The 24,140-nt window shown below is 41.4% G+C and overlaps 1 protein-coding gene across 1 annotated transcript in view; it reads left to right on the top strand.

Moving 5' to 3' along the window:
- Nucleotides 1–17,100, top strand: part of LOC126471030 (uncharacterized) — a 32,057-nt gene extending 14,957 nt beyond the window's left edge. Inside the window, exons 2-3 of the mRNA XM_050099095.1 lie at nt 2,886–3,060; nt 16,856–17,100. Of these exons, the coding sequence (XP_049955052.1) occupies nt 2,886–3,060; nt 16,856–17,100 (420 nt within the window). The remainder of the gene's footprint in view (nt 1–2,885; nt 3,061–16,855) is intronic.
- The last annotated feature ends 7,040 nt before the right edge of the window (nt 17,101–24,140 follow it).

Consider the following 24,140-nt stretch of genomic DNA (forward strand, 5'->3'; position numbering starts at 1 on the left):
TGTTGTACCACCATACAGTGAGACAATCAGAGGTGGTGGTCCACACTGCTGTACACACCGGTACCTCTAATAACCAGTAGCACGCCCTCTTGCATTGATGCATGCCTGTATTCGACGTGGTATACTATCCACAAGTTGATAAAGGCACTGTTGCTCCAGATTGTCCTACTCGTCAACGGCGATTCGGCGTAGATCCCTCAGAGTGGGTGGTGGTTCACGTGCTCCATAAACAGCCCTTTCCAATCTATCCGAGACATGTTCGATAGGGTTCATGAGTGGAGAACATGCTGGCAACTCTAGTTGAGCAATGTCGTTATCTTGAAGGAAGTCAATCACAAGATGTGCACGATGGGGCGCAAATTGTCGCGCATGAAGAAAAGTGCCTCGCCAACATGCTGCCGATATGGTTGCACTATCAAAAATCCTTCAAATGGCTCTGAGCACTATGGGACTTAACTGCTGAGGGCATCAGTGCCCTAGAACTTAGAACTACTTGAACCTAACTAACCTAAGGACACCACATACATCCATGCCCGAGGCAGCATTCGAACCTGCGACCGTAGCGTTCGCGCGGTTCCAGACTGTAGCGCCTAGAACCACTCGGCCACCCCGCCAGCGTTGCACTATCGGTCGATGGATGGTGTTGTGTATCGTACAGCCGTTACGGTGCCTTCCATGACCAACAGCGGCTTACTTCGGCCCCACATTATGCCAACCCAAAACAGCAGGGAACCACCACCTTGCTGCACTCACTGGACAGTGTGTCTAAGGCCCTCAGCCTGACCGGGTTGTCTCCAAACACATCTCTGACGATTGTCTGGTTAAAGGCGTATGTGACACTCATAGGTGAAGAGAACGTGATGCCAATTTTGAGCGGTCCATTCGGAGTGTTGTTGGACCCATCTGTACCGCGCTGCATGGTGCCGTGGTTGACCAGTTGAACCAGCCATGGACGTAGGGAGTGAAGCTGAGAATCATGCAGTCTATTGCGCACAGTTTGAGTCGTAACACGACGCCCTGTGTCTGCACTAAAAGCATTATTCAACATGGTGGCGTTGCTGTCAGCGTTCCTCCGAGCGGTCATCCACTGCAGTAGTAGCCCTTGGTAGTCCTGAGCGCGGCATGTCATCGACAGTTCTTGTCTCTCTGTATCTCCTCCATGTTCGAACAACATTGCTTTGGTTCACTCCGAGACGCCTGGACACTTACCTTGATGAGAGCCCTTCCTGGCACAAAGTAACAATGCTCACGCGATCGAAACGCGGTATTGACCATGTAGGCATGGTTGAATTACAGACAACAAGAGCCGTGTAACTCCTTCCTGGTGGAGTGACTAGAAATGATCGGCTATCGGACCCTCTCCTTCTAATAGGCACTGCTCATGCATGATTATTTACGTCTTTGGACAGATTGAGTGACATCGCTAAACAGTCAAAGTAACTGTGTCTGTGATACAAAATCCACACTCAACGTTTATCTTCAGGAGCTCTGGGAACCGGGGTGATGCAAAACTTTTTTTGATGTGTCTATTACGAATCCAACGGCCTTGCATTCAAGGGGGAGTGGATTTGGAGGAGGAGACCAAACTGCTAGGTCATCGGTCTCATTGGATTAGGGAAGGATGGGGAAGAAAGTCGGCTGTATCCTTTCTAAGGAAACATCCTGGCATTTTCCTGAAGCGATTTAGAGAAGTCACAGAAAACCTGAATCAGGATGTACAGACGCGGGATTGAACCGTCGTCCTCCCAAATGCGATTCCAATGTGTTAACGACTGCGCCACCTCTCTTGGCCTCATTCGAAATCTGATCTTCATAGTGAAGGGGTGACGTGTTAGTGGGGACCAGCCAGTGCCCTAAGCCAAAGAGAAAAGAGAGGCTGTCAGACTTGAAAGTAAGTATCTGCTATAATTATAGTTATCAGTATTGTTATTATTTTTGTATTATATTTATGTTTTTTTATTGTTCCAGTGTTGCCCGCCCCTGATCTGGGTGTAATGGAGCCTCTAGGAGTGGACACTCCTTTTTTTCTGTGCCCCAGCAGCAGCAACTCATAGATGGTCTTATTTGCTGGACCTGGTGTCATTCGACTACACTGTACTGCCTCGGCAGCGGCAGCAACCATTGGACCTACCTCACTCACAGCACTGCAGGCAACTCCCTCAAGAGCACAACTGCTCAACAGCACATATAACGGGACCATGAGAGGATGTGAACATGTAAATGTAGGAATGTTACCGGACTGTGACTTTTTTGTGGTGACTGAAGTTCAAAAAGTGCAATGCAACAATACCAATGTTCAACATTCATATTATGAGTGGTAGTTGCTGTTTGGAATGAAGTGGAATATAATGAATAAGATTAAGGATGAATATGGTCTATCCCACACTCCAACAGAAGCTCAAATCTTAGGACAGAAGGTTACCATAGTACAGTGAGGCAGTGTTAGGATTAACACTAGGGGCACAAATATACGTTTACAACATTCAAGTCTTGTGAATTTAGATGATATGTACTGTGTATTATTGACTACTACAGAGGCGCGGTGCCGCTGGCATACTATGGGTTTGTCGCACATAATTAAAAATATTGTTACTGTGTACCAGTTAGGATAGGGTATCAATGTCAGTATTCCCTCTGTACCAAAGTGTGTAACTGTAGATCCTGTAAAGTCTGTAGAGGCTCAGTTTAATGAAGAAATTCCTACGTGGGTAATACCACCCATTGGCTTGATGTGATACAAGCCAAATGGAAGGCGTCAAGAAGGTAGCAGTTTTCAGCATTCTGTGCTGCCATTACGCAATGAAATTTGTACACAAAAATATAATTAAAACTGCATGCGTTTATTACAAAACTGTTATTTCACACCCCCAATGTCCTGCCCATAGCTTCTTAGCACTGCTGTTGCCACCGCCACCGCCATCGCCACCACCCCTGCCGCAATTGACGCGGCCACTCCCCACGCCATCGCTGCCTCTCCCAAAGTGCCGCCGCCACCTCCGGTGTCGACGCTGCCGCCGCCAACACTACCTACGACGCAGCATCCCAAATCATCGGAAACATGTAAAAGAGTGTCCGATACGGACATATGTTGAGAGCCGCAGATTCACAGCTTACTCGGAGACAGACAAGCGAATCCTGCCTGACCACACGGCACATGGATTCAAAATGGGTGGACAGAGATACACAGTTGCTTCATTAAAGTATGAAATAAGAGTTAATGGTAAAATGTAGAGATTGTGGTTTAGTGTATAGCATCTTAGAAACAACATATGCTTGCTAATCTGCCAAGTCTACATGTATTATTACCAAAAATGTACACTAAGTAGAGATAAATCTGTTTTTACGTTTTAGGTGCGACGCAGTGCAGATTCACAGCAGGAGGACCATCAATCTGCTTCATGCATTCTCTTCATAATGTTTATTGCTGGGCTCATGTGTAGAAAGAAGAACATATTTAAACTCTTGAGGTAGCAAGTTAAATCTGTGAGAAATATCACATAGCAAAGGTATAAGCTGTATAGGAAATGTCCAATAATCTACAACAGTCTAGCTGCGATGTCTTCCAGGACCATACAAAATTTCAAAAGCACATCACAGAAAGTATATTGTTTCTCCTACTCGATCATGTAATATGCAGTACGCAATTATTATCATCATGATGATGGAAGCCATAGTCCTTAAGAAGATCATCAAAACATTCAGGAATTTCCTGAACGTCATTTTCTTGAATATGCCAAAGTTGTGCAGTCACTGTTTTCCCTCAATAGCGAGGTAGTGACGCACACACCAGAAGACAGATCATGCACTACACACTTACTGCCATCACGTAAGTTAACAACGAGCACTGACGATCTGTAAATGATCATACCCTTGTTAATTCTGACAATGAACTAGCAGTAGAGAACACTATATACACTATGATAACAAATATTTTTTAAAGTTGCATAACTGCTACAAATGATGTACATTAATAGCAAATGATAAAAAGTTTTAGCTGTCGTGAGAGAACTGGCAAAGGGTGAGGCTGTCGAGGTACTTAGGAAGTGAGGTGAAGAAGCAGCCACATGACATGGTAATTATGTTGTTTCATGATGGCTATATTTCAAGCAACACTAGCTGTAAACAGATTAGTGTTGGTACAATGCCAGATACTGAGTTTTATCTGGTACTTGTACTTGAAAGTCCGCAAACTTGTGAAGCTTAAATGATATTATCGACAGATAAATGGTTTTCACTATGCAGTATATCTACGCATAGTTCTGCTTTGTTTCACAGTGAAGTTCACTAGCCGTCAGTAACGCTGGGAGATCATACGGTCTGAGCAGGACGCTTCCATGGTGCAATTAAAATATTTAACAGGAAAGAAAGCACACATCTGTAGGAACAGATGTTTCAGGAACTAATATACACTAGTTATTCTGTAAAGTATGTCGTGCACTGCCGACTAACGTAAGCTGACAGTCGTATGTCCACCGATCCTACGAGATATTGTGGAGTATATTGTTGTAGTTAGCCTGACAAGCTCTCTGCCCATAGAAAGAAACCATCACTCAGCGTGACGAGTATGATTTATGTTGTGCTTCTGTGGAAGTATAAATATATGTGACAAGTATGCCAGATACATTCACAGAACTGCGAACGTGTTTTAGCTTTTCATATACCTAGCAATTTGTAAGTGTTTATAAATACATTTTTAAGAGCTACAGGTGTGTGTACTCTGTAAAGTACACTACATGCCAATGTGAGCACGCAATCATCGACATGACGGAGTGGACAAAACATCCCCATCAAAGGAGTCTTGTGGTAACCGAATGGTCCTGCAATGCTGCTGGAATCTGAAACAAGCAGAAAAAGAATGGCTTATCACTTTCTGGTAATAAACATGCTTTAATTGCTGGACCTTCAGATTACGGGAAGACTAATATTGTTTTAACAGAGTTAGCACATACTGATCGGGTCCACTTTGATTATGTATACATTTCTTCACAAGCCGTATTTCAGCCAAAATGTCAATCATTGCAAGGAGATACTGCGTTGTATCGATGAAGAAACATACTCCACTTTCAGCGGAAGTAGCAATCTTACACCATATGCAAAAATAAAGCCAAGAGTTGTATCGATGAAGAAACATACTCCACTTTCAGCGGAAGTAGCAATCTTACACCATATGCAAAAATAAAGCCAAAATATTTCAAGACGTCACAGTGGAAAACAAGAATGAGATCCAGAAATACGTCTGCTTAGGTTGCCACACAGAAGTCGGTATCTTCTATTTGAGCCAGACATATTGAAGTTACATGTAGGGCCGGCCGCTGAGGCCGAGCGGTTCTAGGCGCTTCACTCTGGAACCGCACAGCTGCTACGGGTGCAGGTTCGAATCCTGCCTCGGGAATGGATGTGTGTGATGTCCTTAGGTTAGTTAGGTTTAAGTAGTTCTAAGTCTAGGGGACTGATGACCTCAGATGCTAAGTCCCATAGTGCTTACAGCCATTTGAACCTTTTTTTTTAACATGTAGGAGTTGGTCAGGGATAAAGCGAATCTTCTTACCAACTTCAGGAAGGACAATCTGAATTTAAAGCATATTTACCAACCTCATGCTGACATGTCATTTAGTGAATTCATCACCACATGCAGTGATTCCTGGAATAACTTGCAGTATAACTGTTTAGTTATTGATAAAACGAGGAACCTGAATGAAGACTGATACAGCCGAAACTTCGATGAGATTCCGCATATAACCCAGTGTACGAAAATGTAATTTCCTCAGTATATTGTAGACTATGGAGAAATTTACATGTATGCAATGGTCTCATTCTGATGGCATAAAGCAGAAACCAAACATACGTTTATCAAGCAACAGAGTTATCGAGACAATCAATGCAAAATTAACGGAATTATGTAGTGATGTTAAGGCAGCAGCTGTAAAAGGCGAGTCTCAGATGAACCAGCTCATTAATGGAATCCATCGATGTGAGCAAGCAATCAACCCAATGGAACTGGATAACAGCAACCACAAAAGGTGGATCTCAGATTTGGTTGTCCAATGATAGAGTACAATCACACAATGGGGCAACAAAAGCAGACATAAATCAGACTCTTTTAGTGAATGGTAATGTCCTAAAACGTTAGCAGGGGTAAAAATCTCCTCCTGTAAATATCATGGAAGGAAAGCGCAAGAAAAAGGCAATGAACCCAATGCAATAAATCAAATAATTGACGAGCTTAAGAAAAGCGTGTGTATCTCTGTATAAGATGTGTAGTATCTCGAAATGTGATCAGTACGCGACAGCATGTCGACAAAACGCAGAGTCGTTGAAGTGCGGAGAGCTATTCGTCTAAACTATGAGTCTTAAGAGTGGGACAGCTGGAGTATAAACCACATTTCACTGAAATGTTTAGACCAGTAACAGGAAGTATTAAAAGGTTTTCACACATGGCAGCGTATGGTGGTGAAAGAAGAGAAGTCCTCGTGACTTTGATTTGATTAGAAAGATGAAGGAACCACTTCGTGGCATTCGCTTAAGAACTGTTCCAAAGATTCGACAGGCAGTAGACCGCTCCATTCGCAGCATCAACAGAATAGGCTCTGCTAACGGTATACTACGCATTCCACAACGCTGGTAACGGGCCCTACACAACGCTGGTGACTACTTTGAAGAACAGTAACAGGTGCAAACATGTAACTCTTTTGTATCGGTTGTGAATAAATAGTTGCCACGATTTAAATTACAACCCTCGTATTCTGATGGTCCAAATTAAGCCATAGACTTATTATGTCAACTAATAACATCTGCCACTGCTAGGAATACAGATCACATGAACTAAGTAAGTCAATCATATTGAACCTCCGAGAAAGATGCGTTGTTAAACAATGGAGACCGCAATCCGTGAACTCCAGAGGCCTGCTCGCAGAACGTTCCAGTGCAGGTGAGTCATAATGTGAGGTTTGGCTGATTTATTTAGGCTGATGTCATGGATACCATGAATACTCATACTAGAATAAAGGGTTGAAAATTATTGTAACAGTCATAGCTACGTATTACAAATTTTCCTGGACCAATCCTGTGAAGGCAAAGACTGGAGGGGGAGTCGAGTGGGTGTTTGAAGAATTGCTGCACACTGGAACTTATCAGTATCCCAACAACACACCGACCATGTAAGTGGATTTTGCAATAAGCTTTTTCAGGTTAGTAATGAAGCGATATGGAATAAACCATAACTCAACAGTCTCTCATTTAACAATGAGTATGGTGAAGTGTCTGAACTGAATCACTGAAAGCCACTTGTGGATCTGATTCAATCAACATTGTTCATAAACATGGATAGTTGCTCTTCTATAAATTACAGGTAAGTGCGATCGACCTTAACAACATACGATTAAGATAAGACCTATTGATATACGTGGCAATGGACTTCTAAATACTACAGGCAGTCATATTAACAAGCGCATCCATGCAAGCTGAAGTTTAAAGTATGTAATACGATGCGTATTTCAAAATAGAAAGCTGTGTTTGAGAAGTCTTTCATTCTGAGCTGGTCAAAGAGCAGTGGACAAACGTGAGAACTTCCGTCTTAAAGGACAACAAAGCAGGGAGTTTTTACACAGAGGAACAAGATGTGTGTCTCGTGTTGCATTTCATGAGGTGTCATAAGATCAAGGCCTTAGTGAAATTGTTTGGCTTTGCATCATCGTAAAACAGTTGCGTGGATGGTCCCAATCAGATATATAAGAGGCTCCACATACCTCGGACTGCTGAGTGCTATAAGTGCTTAGAAGCACATCAGAGGTGGTGGTGATACTCCCATCAAACTGTCAGCTAACTCCTTATCCCTGCATACAGCTTCTGTTCACCTGGAATGAAATTAAAAGGCATCTGATTGTTGGCTATAAAGCAATTAATCTACTTGATGATGGCTACAAGGAGCGTAATTTAGCATGCTCTATAAAAAAAGTTTCGCAGAGTATCATGCTGCAGACAGAATTTTAGCCAATAAAGCTAAATAAATAAATATTCTAGCATTTTCTATTAATGAAAACTTAGACTGGATGCTGGAAACTTGTAATAGGAATCCAAACATGACTGAGGCGAAAAATTGAACTTTATGTAGGAGGTGACGAAGTTGTGAAGATTCCTCCTGGCATACGTGACAAAGATGTTCTAAATACAATATTGTAAAACGATATGTAAAAGGTATTGTCTTTTGTGCAAACATACGTTTGAAAGGGAAATAAAAACGACATAACATACAACATATCTAGCCAGGAACGCGTAATAGGGTCATTACTTGGTTTCTCGAAGAGTCAAGTTTAGGCTAATAATATCGCGAAACGTTCAAAGTCGGATGAACCAGCTGATATTCTTCCTGTTGACATGACCCGCGCTGGGCTTCAAACCTCAACGACCGATCAGTACATACTATCCACAGATTTTTCCTACAATGGGACCAGTATACAAACTCGTTGAGTAGCCGATCAGTCCAAAATATCTCTTAGTGACTGTTCAGATACTAGAACATCTCAGGCTGAACAGTGCCGGCCAGGACAGCAACCTAATTGAATTTTGAGAAGAAGTAGTGGTACGTCTTCAGCATTTTGGATGTATAGTACAAAATCAGCCCACACACCAGTCAGTACTCTACTCTGCAGCTGAAGGACAGGGTGATAACACATCAGAATTAACTGTTTCTCGAGTCGATAGAACTGAAATCTCAGACTAACATCATTCAAAATAACACCATTTAAGTATTTTGAACAAACCACTCATCCACAATACATCTCCCACACACCATTTGCTATAGTGATGTTCAATAATAATGGCTAGATAAGAATTTTTATTCAGCATCAAGATGATTTATCAGTTTCAAGGAGCAGTTTCCTATACTTGGAAGGAACATTTATAAAGACTGAAGGAAGCACTCCAGCAGAAATATCGTGATTTAGACATAGTGCTTTCTCCCTTCTGTTTCAAGAAATAGTATATGAAACGAAAGACATTTAATGACCACAAAGGAAAGATTGGAATCAAATCACCACTCAAGAACTTTGGTCTCTGCATAAAATCTTCTACAAATGTTCTGAATTTTCTACAAAACGTTGGATTATCCACTGATGGAGCGTTAGGTAATCAGTTTCACATGTGCATCCCTCTCAAAATTTCATGGAGTTCTTTAAAGATAATAAATACACCATTATAAACGCCAGACAGTGACTGATTCTAGTCCGAAGTGCTACAGTTAATAATGAGTACAGTGAAGAAGTTCAAACAGCTGAAGGAAACATTGTTTTGGCTGAAGTGATGAGGAAAGTACCACACATATCTGTACCAGATGAGAATTTTTTGTGTGCTAAATTCTGCAGCTGAGCTTTCATTAACTTTCCAATCTTGGGGTCTCTCTGAGTATCGTGTTACACCAATGACTTCTGATCGGTTAAGACATCTGTTCAAGTATGTTCACCTTGACCCGTTTTTTAGGAGCTGCAGACAGCCATGAGAGGAAATGTGATTGAGGATTCCACTGTAAACGACAACTGTAGCATAACGAAAGCAAAAGTGTTACTGTATTCTGTATATTACCCATAGAATAATCCACTATACGAATGCGACAGTGACAATAACAACAATCATCAGGATTTCTATGAGGGCAGTGAATTTCGATGTATGGTAGCTTACGGAAATTTAAAGAATTATCACCAGCGGTCATGATTAATTCTTTGAAGCGAAATGAGAGTAACAGGACGAGGCCTATTGATATCCATATTGAATTTTAATCATAAAACCTTTCCCTCCAAGAAGTGCAGCATACATATTACTGTTGTATGTATGTGTTATTAATTGTATTCCTCTCAGGAATTGTACAGCGATTAGCACACTGGGTGTTTGTTTTAACTTGAGTCAACTAATAATTCGACAACGACGCCGCGTATGGAAAAAATTGTTGTAGGTGAAAAGTTAGTATAGAAATCATCTGCCTGCGCTACGACTGACCACCTCCTAACCATCTCCCTTGTGAGCTCAAATTTTCACCTGGGAACCCTTCAATTTTACTGTGTACGTATAGTTTATTCAAAAAATTGTTTTCCATTTGTGGTAGACGAGCTGTAGTCAGCAAATATTAAATGTGCAATTAAGACCCGGTGGAATTGAATCTACATTTCTTTTATGATGTAGATATAAACCTTTGTGTTCTAACGGTTGACATTTGTATTCGAAATTGACTTTAGTGTTGCAGATTTCGTTGTAGAATACAATATGCCTAACAACTGCAGTGTCTAGTTATAAATATCCATGATCCAGGAACAACCATGTGGATGTAATAGTTCTCTGTTTCCATCGGTATGCTTGATATCGGTGAGCCCTCTTGCCTCCGACCACTGATGTGTTTGATTTCAGTGAGCCTCATTACCAGCCACCATTTTGCTGAATGGTTTCGGTGAGTACCTATGGTTGGTGCGCCAATCACTGTCACTTCGTGGACATTTTACCTTATTACAAGGGTTGTCGTTTGTATTCCGCGAGTGGCCTTCTATAGGCTTCTGTGAGAGTTTACAGTGGTTGAATGGAAACATACCGGAACCCGTCACCTGGATGGCAGGGTACGAAGGCGGTCACCGAAATCAAGCATTCCGATGGTTTGGGGACTTACCAAAATTGGCCCCGTAGGGAACAGAAAACTACGTAACCAGAAATGTTAATCTGTAGCCACATTATTTGTATTGTACAACTACATTTGCAACACCAATAACGTTAGAGTATGAATATCAACCCTAAGAAAACAAAATTCTACATTTACATTGTAAATGAAATGTAGAATCAAGTGTACCAGTTATTAATTCCAAAACAAGTACACTTGCTATAGGTCGATTAAAACGTCATCTATCACGAATGGGAAACACTATTTTGAGTAAACGATACGAATTTTTTGGGTAGAATTCGAAAATGGTATAAGAAAGGGTGGTTTCCTATTTGAAAATACAAAGCTGACACCACCCACGCCAGAGAGGGAGTGGCCAGTTGTAGTAGAGACAGATTGCCCCTTTACTAATATCCACATTTCAAGTAGAACCGCTGGCCTGAGTGGCCAAGCGGTTCTACGCGCTACAGTCTGGAACCGCGCGACCGCTACGGTCGCAGGTTCGAATCCTGCCTCGGGCATGGATCTGTGTGATGTCCTTAGGTTAGTTCGGTTTAAGTAGTCCTAAGTTCTAGGGGACTGATGACCACAGCAGTTAAGTCCCATAGTGCTCAGAGCCATTTGAACCATTTTTGAACGAAGTAGAACCTTTTCTTCGTGCGATGCGTCCTTTCGAGATACTTAGTTGTCTCATATTAAGACAAACACCCTGTATATGCGATGGTGCTGCTTCACACCAGAGACATTAAACGATGGCGCCACAAAGTGTGAACGTCATCACAGATATGCGGGGCTTTTATGGCAAATGGAGACAATTTGTGTTTAAAGTTGTTGGTGGACCATAACTGACGATGTTCTTCAGCATCGCCAATTCACCCATACTATTTCGTACACTACAGAGGGCCAATACCCGACAGACAGCTGACTTGTTAACCGGCAATCACCACGGTCAGCGGTGGAATAACCACAGATTGCACCTTGAAGAAATGGCGACATCCCTCGGAATCTACAATCAATGCGACTGCATTGTTTATGTCAAAGGCTGTGTAAAGCTTTTTTTTTTGTTTCGTGACATTTTCAGAAGTCCATCAATAAGGCATGTTCAAGATAATAGCTGCTCAGCTATTTGGAGACCTAGGAAAACGTACGGTGTGCACATAGGTGAATATACTCTGAGGTGACAGAAATTATGGGACACCGATATGCACATATATAGATGGCGGTAGTATCGCATACATAACGTATAAAAGGGCAGGGCCATTGGCGGAGCTGTCATTAGTACTTAGGTGATTCATGTTGAAAGGTCGGAAGCGACGTGATTATGACCGCACGACTGGAAGTAACCGACTTTGCACGCGTAATGGCAGATGGAACTAGACGCATGGGAATTCCACTTCGGAAATCCACAGCATTAAGAGTGTGCCGACAATACCAAATTCCAGGCATTGCCTCCCACCATAGGCAACGCAGTGGCCGACGCCCGTCGCTTAACAATCGAGAGCGGTGCCGTTTGCGTAGCGTTGTCACTGCTACCAGAAAAGCAATACTGCGTCAAATAACCGAAGAAATCAATCCGGGACGTACTACAAATGCATCCGTTATGATAGTGCTGCAAAATTTGCCGTTAATAGGCTATGGCAGCACACGACCGTCTCGAGTGCCTTTGCTAACAGCACGACGTCGCCTGCGGCGCCTCTCCTGGGCACGTAACCATACGGGGTGCAGCGTAGGCGACTGGAGAACCGTGGCCTAGTCAGATGAATCCTGATTTATGTTGGTAAGAGCTGATGGAAGGGTTCGAGTGGACGGTCGCCCCACGGTGCCATGGATCCAGGTTGTCAACAAGTCACTGTGCAAGCTGCTGTGAGCTGTGTTTACATGTAATGATCCTGGGCCTCTGGTCCAACTCAACCGATCATTGATTGGAGACGGGTATGTTCGAGCACTGTAGGTCATTCGCAGCCATTCAGCGATGGACTTTTTGTGAATGACTATGCGCCAGGTCACAGCGCCATTATGGTTCACGACTGGTTTGAAGGACGTTCTGGACAATCTGAGTAAATGATCTGGCCACCGAAATCGCCTGACATGAATGCCATCAAACATTTATAGGACATAATCGAGAGGTCACTGTGTGCATAAAATCATGTTTCAGCAACACTTTCACAGTTATGGGCAGCTATAAAGAGCACGTGGCTCAATATTTCCACAGGGTACTTCGAACAACTTGTTGAGTCCGTACCACGTCGAGTTGCAGCACTACACCAGACAAAAGGAGGTCCAGCACTATATTTAAAAGGTATCCCATGACTTATGTCACCTCAGTTTATGTTGGCCTCAGATAAAGAACAAATAATTCTAAGTTAGATCATCAAGAAACGATACTGTATTTTATTTTAAACTGTTTCTCTTTTCAATTTTTTCACATTCTCTTATAGGTTTTGAAGGGTTCAGGTAAGTATTCGTTAAATATGGCCTGTGTTGTTCATTGAGTATCGGGGTCACAATCCTAGAACCCCCCTCAATATGTATGGTGAAGCGATTCCTATCCACCCCGTAGGCCTCTCATTTAATACGTGAACTGAGGTATACAACTAATCTGGAGAGTGGACGTCCGAAATCATCAGTACGATCTCTATATCACAAACCTTTATTATATAAGTGCATGTGCAACAGCGTCACAACCCAGTCTCCGTTCAGCAAAGCAGACTTCGGCACAGAGCAGTAGCAGCGATTATGTCTGTCCAGGCAGCTACAGATTACCATCCAGCAACAGTGTGGGTAGTACTCTGCAGATAGCATCTTCGCAGCAGCTGGGTGCAACCGGTGTGTGAGTACATTGATAGAGTGTCTACCATTAACAGACACTCAGGGAATCGTCGGAAGGATATTCATCATCACTATGGTAATTTATGATGTACTGCTGACTCCGACAATATTTCTTTTAATGCCACAGATGGTCACTAAAATTAATTCGGATGATGTTCAGATAATACAGCCAGAGATAACCATATCTAAGGCCACATCTTTCTCCACCGTGAGCCCATTGGGGCTGACACAAGTCATCAAGGAGCAAATACATGATTATTAATTCTTTCTGTTCCTGTGCAATAATAATACTGATAATAATATGCTTCTTATCCACACAATTGCATGCAGCACTAAAGTGAAACTATCTTTACTATTTATAGGTGCACGCGAGAGAACAAATTAACCCACTCAACGACACAGCTTATAATTGAGATCCGTTCTCCATTCTCCAGCATTAGTTCATAGATTATGACTGCACTCAGGAAGTGGTGAACACGTGAGTAGTTCAATAATAACGATACACTTGTTACTCAACACAACTGCATTCATGCAAATTTTAGATATTCTTGTATGTTTCTAGGTACACTCAGTGAGAATATCGCCTTGAGCCAGGGGAGTGTTGAACTGCTGGCTGTGTTGGAGACGAAGTTACTAGAGATAGCAGCCAATAATGCTTTGAAGAATGTTCCACCGACTGATATGAATGCGGATAATTTTGAACATGGGCAGATGTCTACAGACATCATAACGTATTTTTACTTAATTATGGGTGATAGTTGATATATTTTCATTCATTGCAGCTGATAAGGATGAGATATACCTAAGGAGGCTGGCGCCTGCAATTGCAACAACTGACCCATTGTTGACAATGATGATACACCTACGGCTGATCATGCTTCATCCAAGCGCATCATCGATTATGAACTCACAGCTGGGTATGCCATAGCCTACCTGTTGGTCAGTGATGGTTTAGTCACGAACATATGAGCCACAGTCAGGCTTGTCTGAGGATGATGTGCCCGTGTCATGATGTGCCCAGTTCGTTTATGACGCCCAAGTCTGTCAGTCACTGACATGATGGAACAGCAATAAAGCCTTTCCTCGTTTGCCATAGTCTAGGCCATAATCCCTGTCTCCTGGACCATCTCGTAACATCGTCATAAGAGTTCACAATATCACATTATTACAGATCACAAAGTAGGTCCTTCAGTCTCTTTGGACCATTGTGTGGTTGCTGGCTCATTTGGGGTCACCGCCTCATTGGTCCACACTGATTACACGAATACATACTATCGAGTTTCTGCCACTACCCTTAATGCTTTCCAAGTTGTTCTGCAGAGAGAGCACCCTGGATACATTAACGACGCACGGTAACCAGCCATTAAGCATAAAGCAGCTCTGTACTCTGCACTTACACATCACTAGAAAGTGTGCTGTGATGCAGTTGAGGAAAAGAGCATCATCCAAATTTTGGGGGCTAATGGTGTGTTACTGTGGGGTGAGTCAATACTGGCCTGGTTTAAAACTTTTACGAAGTGGGTCATACTGTGCCATTAGTCTGAAATGCACGAAGTAGGGTGCAGGAAGGTACTCAGCGATGTACTCCACCACGATATATACTCACATGTATTTAATATATTGATTTTGGGTGCCGGGGGTTCAGTTTCATCCGTCATATGATATTGCTGCCAAGAGGCATGCACTAATGGCCACAATCTTGATGAACGGAATGTATACTGCTTTGCATTGTCGCTTATGACTAGTAATGGCACTTACCCTAGAAATGTAGGATGTATGGATACTTACCAAATGTTTGATGTCCATGTGCAATACAATTTCCAAGGCATCTCATTCCAAGTATACCTCCAAGACCCACTAAAATTCTGGAGGAGGAACCTAGATCATTCACTTCACTTATACACCCTGGCTGCTGAAGATAAAAAGCTGAAAGGTACTGACCATGGGCACACTAAACAGTACGAAGACGCATAGCATAAATAAGTTAGACCACTCCACTTTTCCAAATTTGTCAGCCACTGCAACAAACATTTGTACCTATTAAAAAACTTTGATTCCATAGTGTACCGTTGTACACAGTGACCATTGATAAGGAAGAAGAGGCAAGCAGCAATGAGTCGCAATCCCATTGATTTTCATTACTCTTGCGTATCTAAACTTCGGCTGTAAATAGCCACCTTCAGCGCTAAAATACCAAGCAATTAAGGAATACGGATTAATTTAGTTTGTATAGAACAATAAGGTAAGCACCATGTTATCGAACAGCATCCGTCCATACTAGTCAACCCACAATTTATGTTAAAATCCAATAAACTCGCAGCAGTATATGTCACCATATGAACGTACTGGTTCAGAAGCAGAAGGAAACTGGGGCGGTTGTCTAAAGCCAAGAATAGCACTCATATCGTAGTGGTTAAGTGATCCATTACATATTTAATGTGAAAGAATTATAGAAGTCCTCAGAAATAATTTTTATGAATACTGTTAACATCACAGTAAAATAATGAAGATCAATACGAAAAAGCTGATTTAACCAGGTACATTTAACGAAACATGCAACTGCCCCCTACTGACGTAAAATTTCATAAATAAACATATGATATAGCAACAATGACGTTACGCTGTTTGCGGAAAGATGATAAAGGAAGCTTCCATTATATCTAACTTACAATACTCTTAAAGTGAACAGTCACTTACTTGTTTGGTGGTAAAACAGATATATTATTTTATAGCACACTGGGAAAATGGAAGACAAAACAATTCACTAATAAGTTGTGTTCTCACATACTACAATGCCAATTGCAGTCTTTTTAAATTCCCATATTAGCTCAACGTCTGAGGGCTGGAACCCCTCCCCCCTGAGATATCACAACTGCCTGAGCTGCCTTCAGAGATGAAATTCCATAGAGACATGTTTGTGGCCGATTCCGTCCCGTTGCTGTCCATCATCCTCATCATCATCGTCATCGTCTCCACTGGGAGACAACGCAATTACTACCAGTCTTTACTGCTCGTCATCGTTATTGCCTTCACTGCCACACATCATCATTACTGCAAGACCTCACCGCCCATCATCGTCATTACTGCCAGTGCTTTCCTCGCCGCTGAACATCGCCAGTGATCAACAGCCGAAGTGTTTGCTGCCAGCCTTCACCTCCGTTAGCTAGCCACCACTCTCGCTACCCTCATCCATGGATGTATCAACCTACAACTACGACATCCTTGGTCATTTACTCACATCTGTACTCCATTTCCACCTCCACCTACTTCTTTACCCGCTATTCAATTTCCCCCCTGCACTTTCCTCATCTTCCCTCATTCCCCACTACTCTGATGACACCATCCCTCTTCCCAATCTGAAACATTGCGCATTAATTCCCTCGTCATTTGCAGATGTCATCCCTCCAACTTATACTGTATCTCCATTGCCACTGTTGTTGCCACCACCACTGCCACTCTCGTCAGATATGTTAGACCTGCACCAGCCAGCAGTGCCAGGAGCTCCTGCTTTTGCTGCTCCATTGCTGCCACTGTCGTCATTTCGTCTAGAAGCAACGGCCACAGCTACTCCAACCACAAACGGACCAGCACCAATAACATATGCAACAGTTGTGGTCACACCAACCACATCTGTATGAGCTTCAACCCTACCAGCTCCAGCTAAGACAACTAAGGAAAGTCGTAGTAAACTCCACCCCACTCCATAGACAATATCCTCCGAATTCCCATCATGAAACTATCTCTGGAATCCACCCAGTGCAGGTACTCCACCCATCCCTGATAGCCAACTGCTGCCCCACCAGACCCACACACCAGAACCTATGGAGTCCTCCCCCAGCTCACCCCACATATCTACTCCAACACATTCCTTCCTCCTATCACATCCCAAGGTCAGATGCTGCAATCCTAAGACACTTTGCCTCGAAATAATAAAATACCTTCCAACACTCACCATGTTATGAATCATACCCCTCAAAGACTATGTACTCGTCAAATCATCTGATCCTGATTTTCAAACTCACCTACTGAAACGTGTCCGTCTCATCACCTTTGCTCCACATGCCTCCCTGTCCCCCTCAACCCACCATGAACCACCATGATCCAGAGAATCGCAACCGCACGCCACCTGCCGCCTCTTATTGCTGTGGTCAAGATGGTGGACCCTGAGATCACAGTGGGGAAAGTTGATTGGGAGCTAAATTCCAATCCTAACTCAAAAATCCGAAAAACTCTTCGAATTCATCATCATTATGGTCTTACGTACCTCATTTGCATATTTTTCAAAGATTCCTCAACCATAAATCACCTCCTTCAGGATTTTATCTATCACCGCAAACATAACGTTGAACCTTCAAGATACCAAGCCCAAGCATTCTGTTGCCACAAGTGCCTCATCTACAACGATCATTTAACTTCCGCATGAAATAATTCTCTCACTTGCTCCACTGCACCTGTCTCAGCCTGAAGACTGCATGCACCTGCAACACTTGCAATCAGTCCCATCACATCTACTCCTGTAAGTTTAAAGCCACACCCACACCCACGAAACCTGAATTGACTGTCCCAATCCGTCCTATTGACACACCACTCCACCAAAACTGCTCACTACATCCTACTCCTATTGCTGAAGTCGTCATCCGATTCATCACCACTATCCTTCCAAGTATCAACCATCTGAGAGTTCAGACATCATTTATCAGGCCACCCTAGCATCCCATTCCATATTTCATTTATATGCCACTTCCACATATTCCCAAAACCACTGCCATATCCTCTTCTCATAAGCAGACGCCCTTGTGTAACATATTTCATCCTACACTTGAGGAGACCCTACAACCACCTGGCACCCTCAATCCCTTCCATAACGAACCCTTTCACTACCACATAAACAAAATTTCTCCTTCTCCACAGCTTCATGCCAGCTCTCTAACCTCATCTTTAGTTTTACTCTCCACAGTGATACCACAATCCCTTCTGTCTGCCACTTACTTGAAGCTGGTCATCAAGTAGACGCCACATCAACATCATCTTCTGTAACTCGTCAACTCGATGCTCGGCATGAAACGCCAACTCTACACATCACTGTCATCCAGAAGTGTTCAGTACTCATATTTTTTTCACCTTTCTAAATTTTGAACCATTCCATTATTATGAACAATCTGTAGGCTGAACAACGGCTACACCACAGCTGCCTCCTTGTCCCCCCCCCCCCCCCCATTTAGGGGAATGAAATGACAATAAAGAAAAAGAAATCAGCTCTTAAGCACCTCCCTGGTTCGTGATGTCTGTTGCCCCAAAACAGGTTGCTCTTCACCGACACCTGCTTATTGAGCAGGTGAGAGCCAGATCACGTCACATGGCAGTATATCTCCATCTCCTATAAGAGGTCCATGAATCTGCCATCCTGAGCACTGTGCAACAACTTGACACATGACCTCAGAGAGGGGAGGGTGTGTCCATTCGCAACTATGTGGACAGTGAAGTTAGCTCTCTCATCTAACTCCCGCCTCTCCAAAGCTACAGGCTCACCCAACTTGATCTCAAGTTGTCAATCTGTATGTCCAACGTAATAGGTATTACAGTCTGGACATTTCACACTATACTCTGCTGATTCGTGATGCATATTCCGTTTATCAACCCCATGGGCGAAAATACGCCAAAGTCTGCTTCTAGTTGAGAAGCAAACTTTTATAGTTTGTTTTTTGAAAAACAATGATGTTTTTGTGCTGAAGTTGCAATACTATGACAGACAAATGTATTTGATATCTGTACCTTATATTTCGTTGCTGACTACAATTCAGTTACATTCTGGTATTTTTTACTATCTTTTTGTAAATTTTATCTATATAATGAGGGGATGGTTGTTCACTCTGACAATATGATAGTGGGAAACACGGATTCAGAATTTTCGTATAAAATTCTTATACCGATATTATTACTGGCTACCATTCAAATCAACCAAATCAGCCTCGATAATGCCTTATTCAATTTTTTCATTAACTTTCTTTGTCTACAATTTTATAGCACCTTTCTTTTTCCTGGTGTTATAATCATGAATGTCACTGTTGTTTTTAAACTGGTCGATGTTATTGAGAACAAATGTCATCAGTGAGTAAATGTACTGAGAGGCTGTTGTAAGAATTCCCAATCTTTTAAAAAGATGCCTACAAGATGTGCGACTACGAACCCCACACATTATTCTGATCACTTTCTTTTCAGCAGTGAATACTTTTTGTCTAAGTGTTGAGTTACCCCAAAATATTATTCTGTATGACATCAGAGAGTGAAAGTATGCCAGTATGTTAGCTTAATAATTTCTATATCCTCAAAATTGGCAATTATTCTGATCGGAAAAGTTACTGAACCTAGTTGCTTTAGAATATCTAAAATATGAATTTTCCAATACAGATTCTCATCTATATGTACAGACAAAAACTTTGTATTCTCTATCTTGTCTACTGAATTCTGTTAATGTGTTACATTTATTGAAGGAACTGCACTTTTTGCAGCAGAAAATTGAATGTACTGCGTTTTTTCAAAGGTTAAAGTAAGCCCATTTGCAGAAAACCATTAATGACTTTTCCAAAGACCTTATTTGTACCCTTTTCAACTGGAGTTCCTTTTACTGGATTAGTAATGATGCTTGTATCATCAGCAAACAATTTCAGTTCAGCTTCTTGTTTCAGATAAGAAGCAAGGTCGTTCTTATATATCAAGAAAAGAAGGAGACCCATGATTGAACCCTGTGGAACACCTAATGTAATTTCACCCCAGCTAGGTGAAGTGGCAAACTTATTTAAATCACTTCATCCATATAAAGAAACTTTATGTTTCCTGATCTGTAGGTATGACATAAATCACTCATACACTATTCCAGTTATACCATTAAATTGTAATTTCTGTAACATCATGTCATGGTTCACACAATCAAATGCTTTGGACAAGTCACAGAAAATTCCTATTGGAGACATTTTACTAAGTAAATATTACGCCATTACTGTTGAGATCGCTATCCACTCTTGAGTACATTACTTTCTCAAAGATTTTTGAAAATGCTGTAAGCAAAGATACTGGCCAATAATTATTGACATCTGTAGTCTCCCCCTGACAGTGGCATATTTTAACCTGTCTGGGAAAATACCTTGAGTTAGTGATGCATTAGCTATATGACTCAGAACATCAGCTGTAAATGCTCCACATTGTTTTAATATCTTATTAGAGATGTCAACTACTCCAACAGGACATTTATTTTTCAGAGATTTAATAATTTTACTTTTTTCACAGGAGGTTGTTAGGTGAAACTTAATCTGACTAAAGTTTTTCAAAACTGACTCTTCTATGCACTGCCTAGCTTTTTCTTTTGAACTATTCTCTCAATTCTTACTATTCTCTCAGCCATGCTGCTGTACATCACAGTGCCTCTTTATTCTATTTATATAAATGTTTATTCGGCCAATGATGCTACACTTACAGTTTAATATCTGCACTGTAGGAGCGGACATGATAAACACTACCAACAATTTATAGCAATCTGCAGCGTTTAATTTATTCAGTGGGACAAAATATTCACGTCTGTGATTATAGGTATTTACTATGTTTCTCAAAACCTGTACAACTGACATTGTTCACTTTTCTTTCAAATTGAACTACGCTAAGAAACATTGACACTCATGAACCCTCATTCACATCATAAAACAATTAAAGCAGGCTGAGGGGGCAAATATTTTCCAATGGGACAAACATGTTCCGTTGGCGATTCTAGGGTTAACAAGCAAATATGAAGCAAATCATTGGTGAAGAAGTAGTGGAATGAGGGGCATTACGCCAAGTTCAACAAGAATCGTGCATCTATCCCAAAGCAAAGCAAGTAAAATTCACACACTTAATATTTTATTGATGATACAGATACAGGTATTGTTACACAGAAGTTTACGCGATGTAATGGATAATACAAAGGAAACCGTCTTTGAAAAACCTTCGCAGAGTTAGTCACACAATACAGGAGTTCCAGACTAGCAAAGAAACTCAGAGAAATTATGTTCCATCCATGGAATTTCAAATAAAAAGCTGCCTGAATAAACGTGTAATTATATGCGGACGATACAACCTACTTGTAAAATCAGGATAGTATATAAGATTTTTAATAAACATTAAGCATCTAATGAAATTAGCCAGTAACTTCTTTTTTAAAACCAGTCAGACTTTGAATAATTATTGCAAAATGATTGTATCCGGTGAGTATTATCAGACAATAATGCCAGACAAGTTTTTATTGTCTGTGTCTATAACAGGAAATTGTTGGACTATTATGTACAGATGGACGGCTAAAATTTTGAAGTACCTAAGGACAAAGTAAGTCGAATTTCCTGTGTTAATTAATGGGCTCTGACCATTCTTTATTCTATTGTGAAACGTCGCAATCGGAGACGTTTCATGTAGCCTTTCTCGGACTTAATATTATTTCATTCATTACTGGCATCTCGGATTATCGGTGCGTTTCTTGGCCTGACCCCTGACAAAACTGAGAAGTGGGACATGCTTATCTCATGATAAATTGATGGAGCGATGCAGACTATCTGTTATACATCCCTGTAACATATTTATGCATGGTTACTCATGTTCCATGCAAGCCCTTGGTACTATTTCTATTATTTATATTTTGTGCTCCCACATTTCCCTTCCTTCCTTAACTTCTGTGCGAAAGAGTGAGTGAATGTGGGTACCCTCTTTCTATTTCAATAGTATTAGTATCGCACCAATCTTTTATCTACTGGAGACACAGGGTGGCAGACTTAGTGGGTTCAGCCAAGGCAAAGAGGTTTGTGCCTTCGACAGTGGTTACGTTGGGTGTGTAAGGAACCATTCTGGTGAGTTCCGCTTACCTGGGGTTCGTTATTCGGGGAGTATGCTAAAGCACTTGTCACTGGGCGGTTGATGAGGGCACATCGCAACTTTAAGAACGAGACTTGGGAATACATCATAGAATGTGCAGTGTGAAAGTCTTCAGGCTATCTGGAATATTCTAATTCAATTCATTTCACAGCCGTAGTACCAGAATCATAATTAATACTTCATTCAGAGTAAGAACTTGTATTTTTCTGCTTTTGTTAAGTTTTTCTGAGACTTACTATGCTGTGCCAGAACTTGTGGTGCGAGAATGCATTCCACTACGATACGGCGAGATTTTGAGAGAATAGTTTTCGTTAGTTTAGAATGTGCGTGTGAATGTACTCTCGTGTGAATGTATTTTCATTTCTTCTGTAAAAACTTTTCCGTTTCAATTTTACGAATAACTACGCACATTTGCTTTTGTATGGCACAACACGTAGTCATAAATTCTTTCCATGTGCCCTCATGACTATACCATTTTATTTTCTATGGTGACCACGTGTGACAGTAGATATTCAGTGTAGTTAAATGTTTTCGTGTGCGTTTATTATGTTAAACTTTGGTGTTCGAGTTCTTGGTATTTTCACATAGGCTACGTGAACGCATGAGTCCGTAGTGTCCTAAGCTCCTTATATTTATCATTTAATTTTTATTTGGTTTTTCCTATTATGGCACGTATTTATCAGTTTAATTTATTGGCTAATTATTCAGAAAATTCACTAGCGTTTCATGCCCTCGTGTGTGATTCGTTTGTGTATTGCCTTGCATGTGTGTGAATGCTCGGTGCCATTTCATTTTAACCGCCACCTCTATCTGCTGAAAGGCACGGACCACGTCTTGTGTACTTACATGGTGAAGAGCTGACCTCCTACAGTCTGTATTCTTCTAATGTGAACACAGAGCTTGTGAATTTACCATGTCTTTCCCCCATTTTGTATGAATTAAATTCATGATGTTCGTAAGTATCTAATACACTTTTGGTTTGAATGATACCAGTATGTAAATACACGCAACGGTCACTTTAAGTTAACATAATTTCTTATGGGGTGATTTGAATTGTTTCTTTCTATGAAAATAAATCGTCAGAAGTTGATGACTGTTTCCAAGGCAACCCCTTCGTCCATAAGGATTTTTTTTTAAATTAATGCTACCAGTCACAAACTGTGTCAACTAATGTATTACTTAGTTATTTAGCGACATGTTTCAAGGGAATACCTGATTTTCAGGCTAAATGGCATTACAACAACAACTTTACAACTTTCTTGGTCACTGTTCACAAATTGTCGCTAACATAACAGTAACTTGGAAACACTTTCACAAATAATTCTTTATGGCAGTGGAAAGATGGCGGTCGAAATACAGAATTGTTTGTGATCGTGTTTCTAAGTTACTGTTATGTTAGTGACAGTTTGTGAACAGTGACCAAGAAAGCCAAGAGAGCCACGGAAATGGAAACACCTCAGCGCATCACAAAGAGCCTGTCGCGCCAGAAGGAGAAAAATGACCACAGCATTTACGAAAAGACTATGTAATATCAGTGTTATCTTACGGTAAAGTTGTTTTTGTAATGCCATTTAAACTGAAGATGAGGTATTCCCTCGAAACATGTCACTAAATAAATATGTAATACAACAGTTGAGAAAGTTTGTGACTGGTAGCGGTAATTTAGAAAAATCTTTACATGTTTCTTGAAACAGTCACAGTCGAAAAATAGTCAAAATGGCTTCAAACCCCTTCGTTGTTATAATAAGCGTAATACATCCAGTCTGGCGTTTTCCTAAGCGCAACA

Source organism: Schistocerca serialis, chromosome 3 (genome assembly GCF_023864345.2).
Source record: "Schistocerca serialis cubense isolate TAMUIC-IGC-003099 chromosome 3, iqSchSeri2.2, whole genome shotgun sequence".
Taxonomy (NCBI): Eukaryota; Metazoa; Arthropoda; class Insecta; order Orthoptera; family Acrididae; genus Schistocerca; species Schistocerca serialis.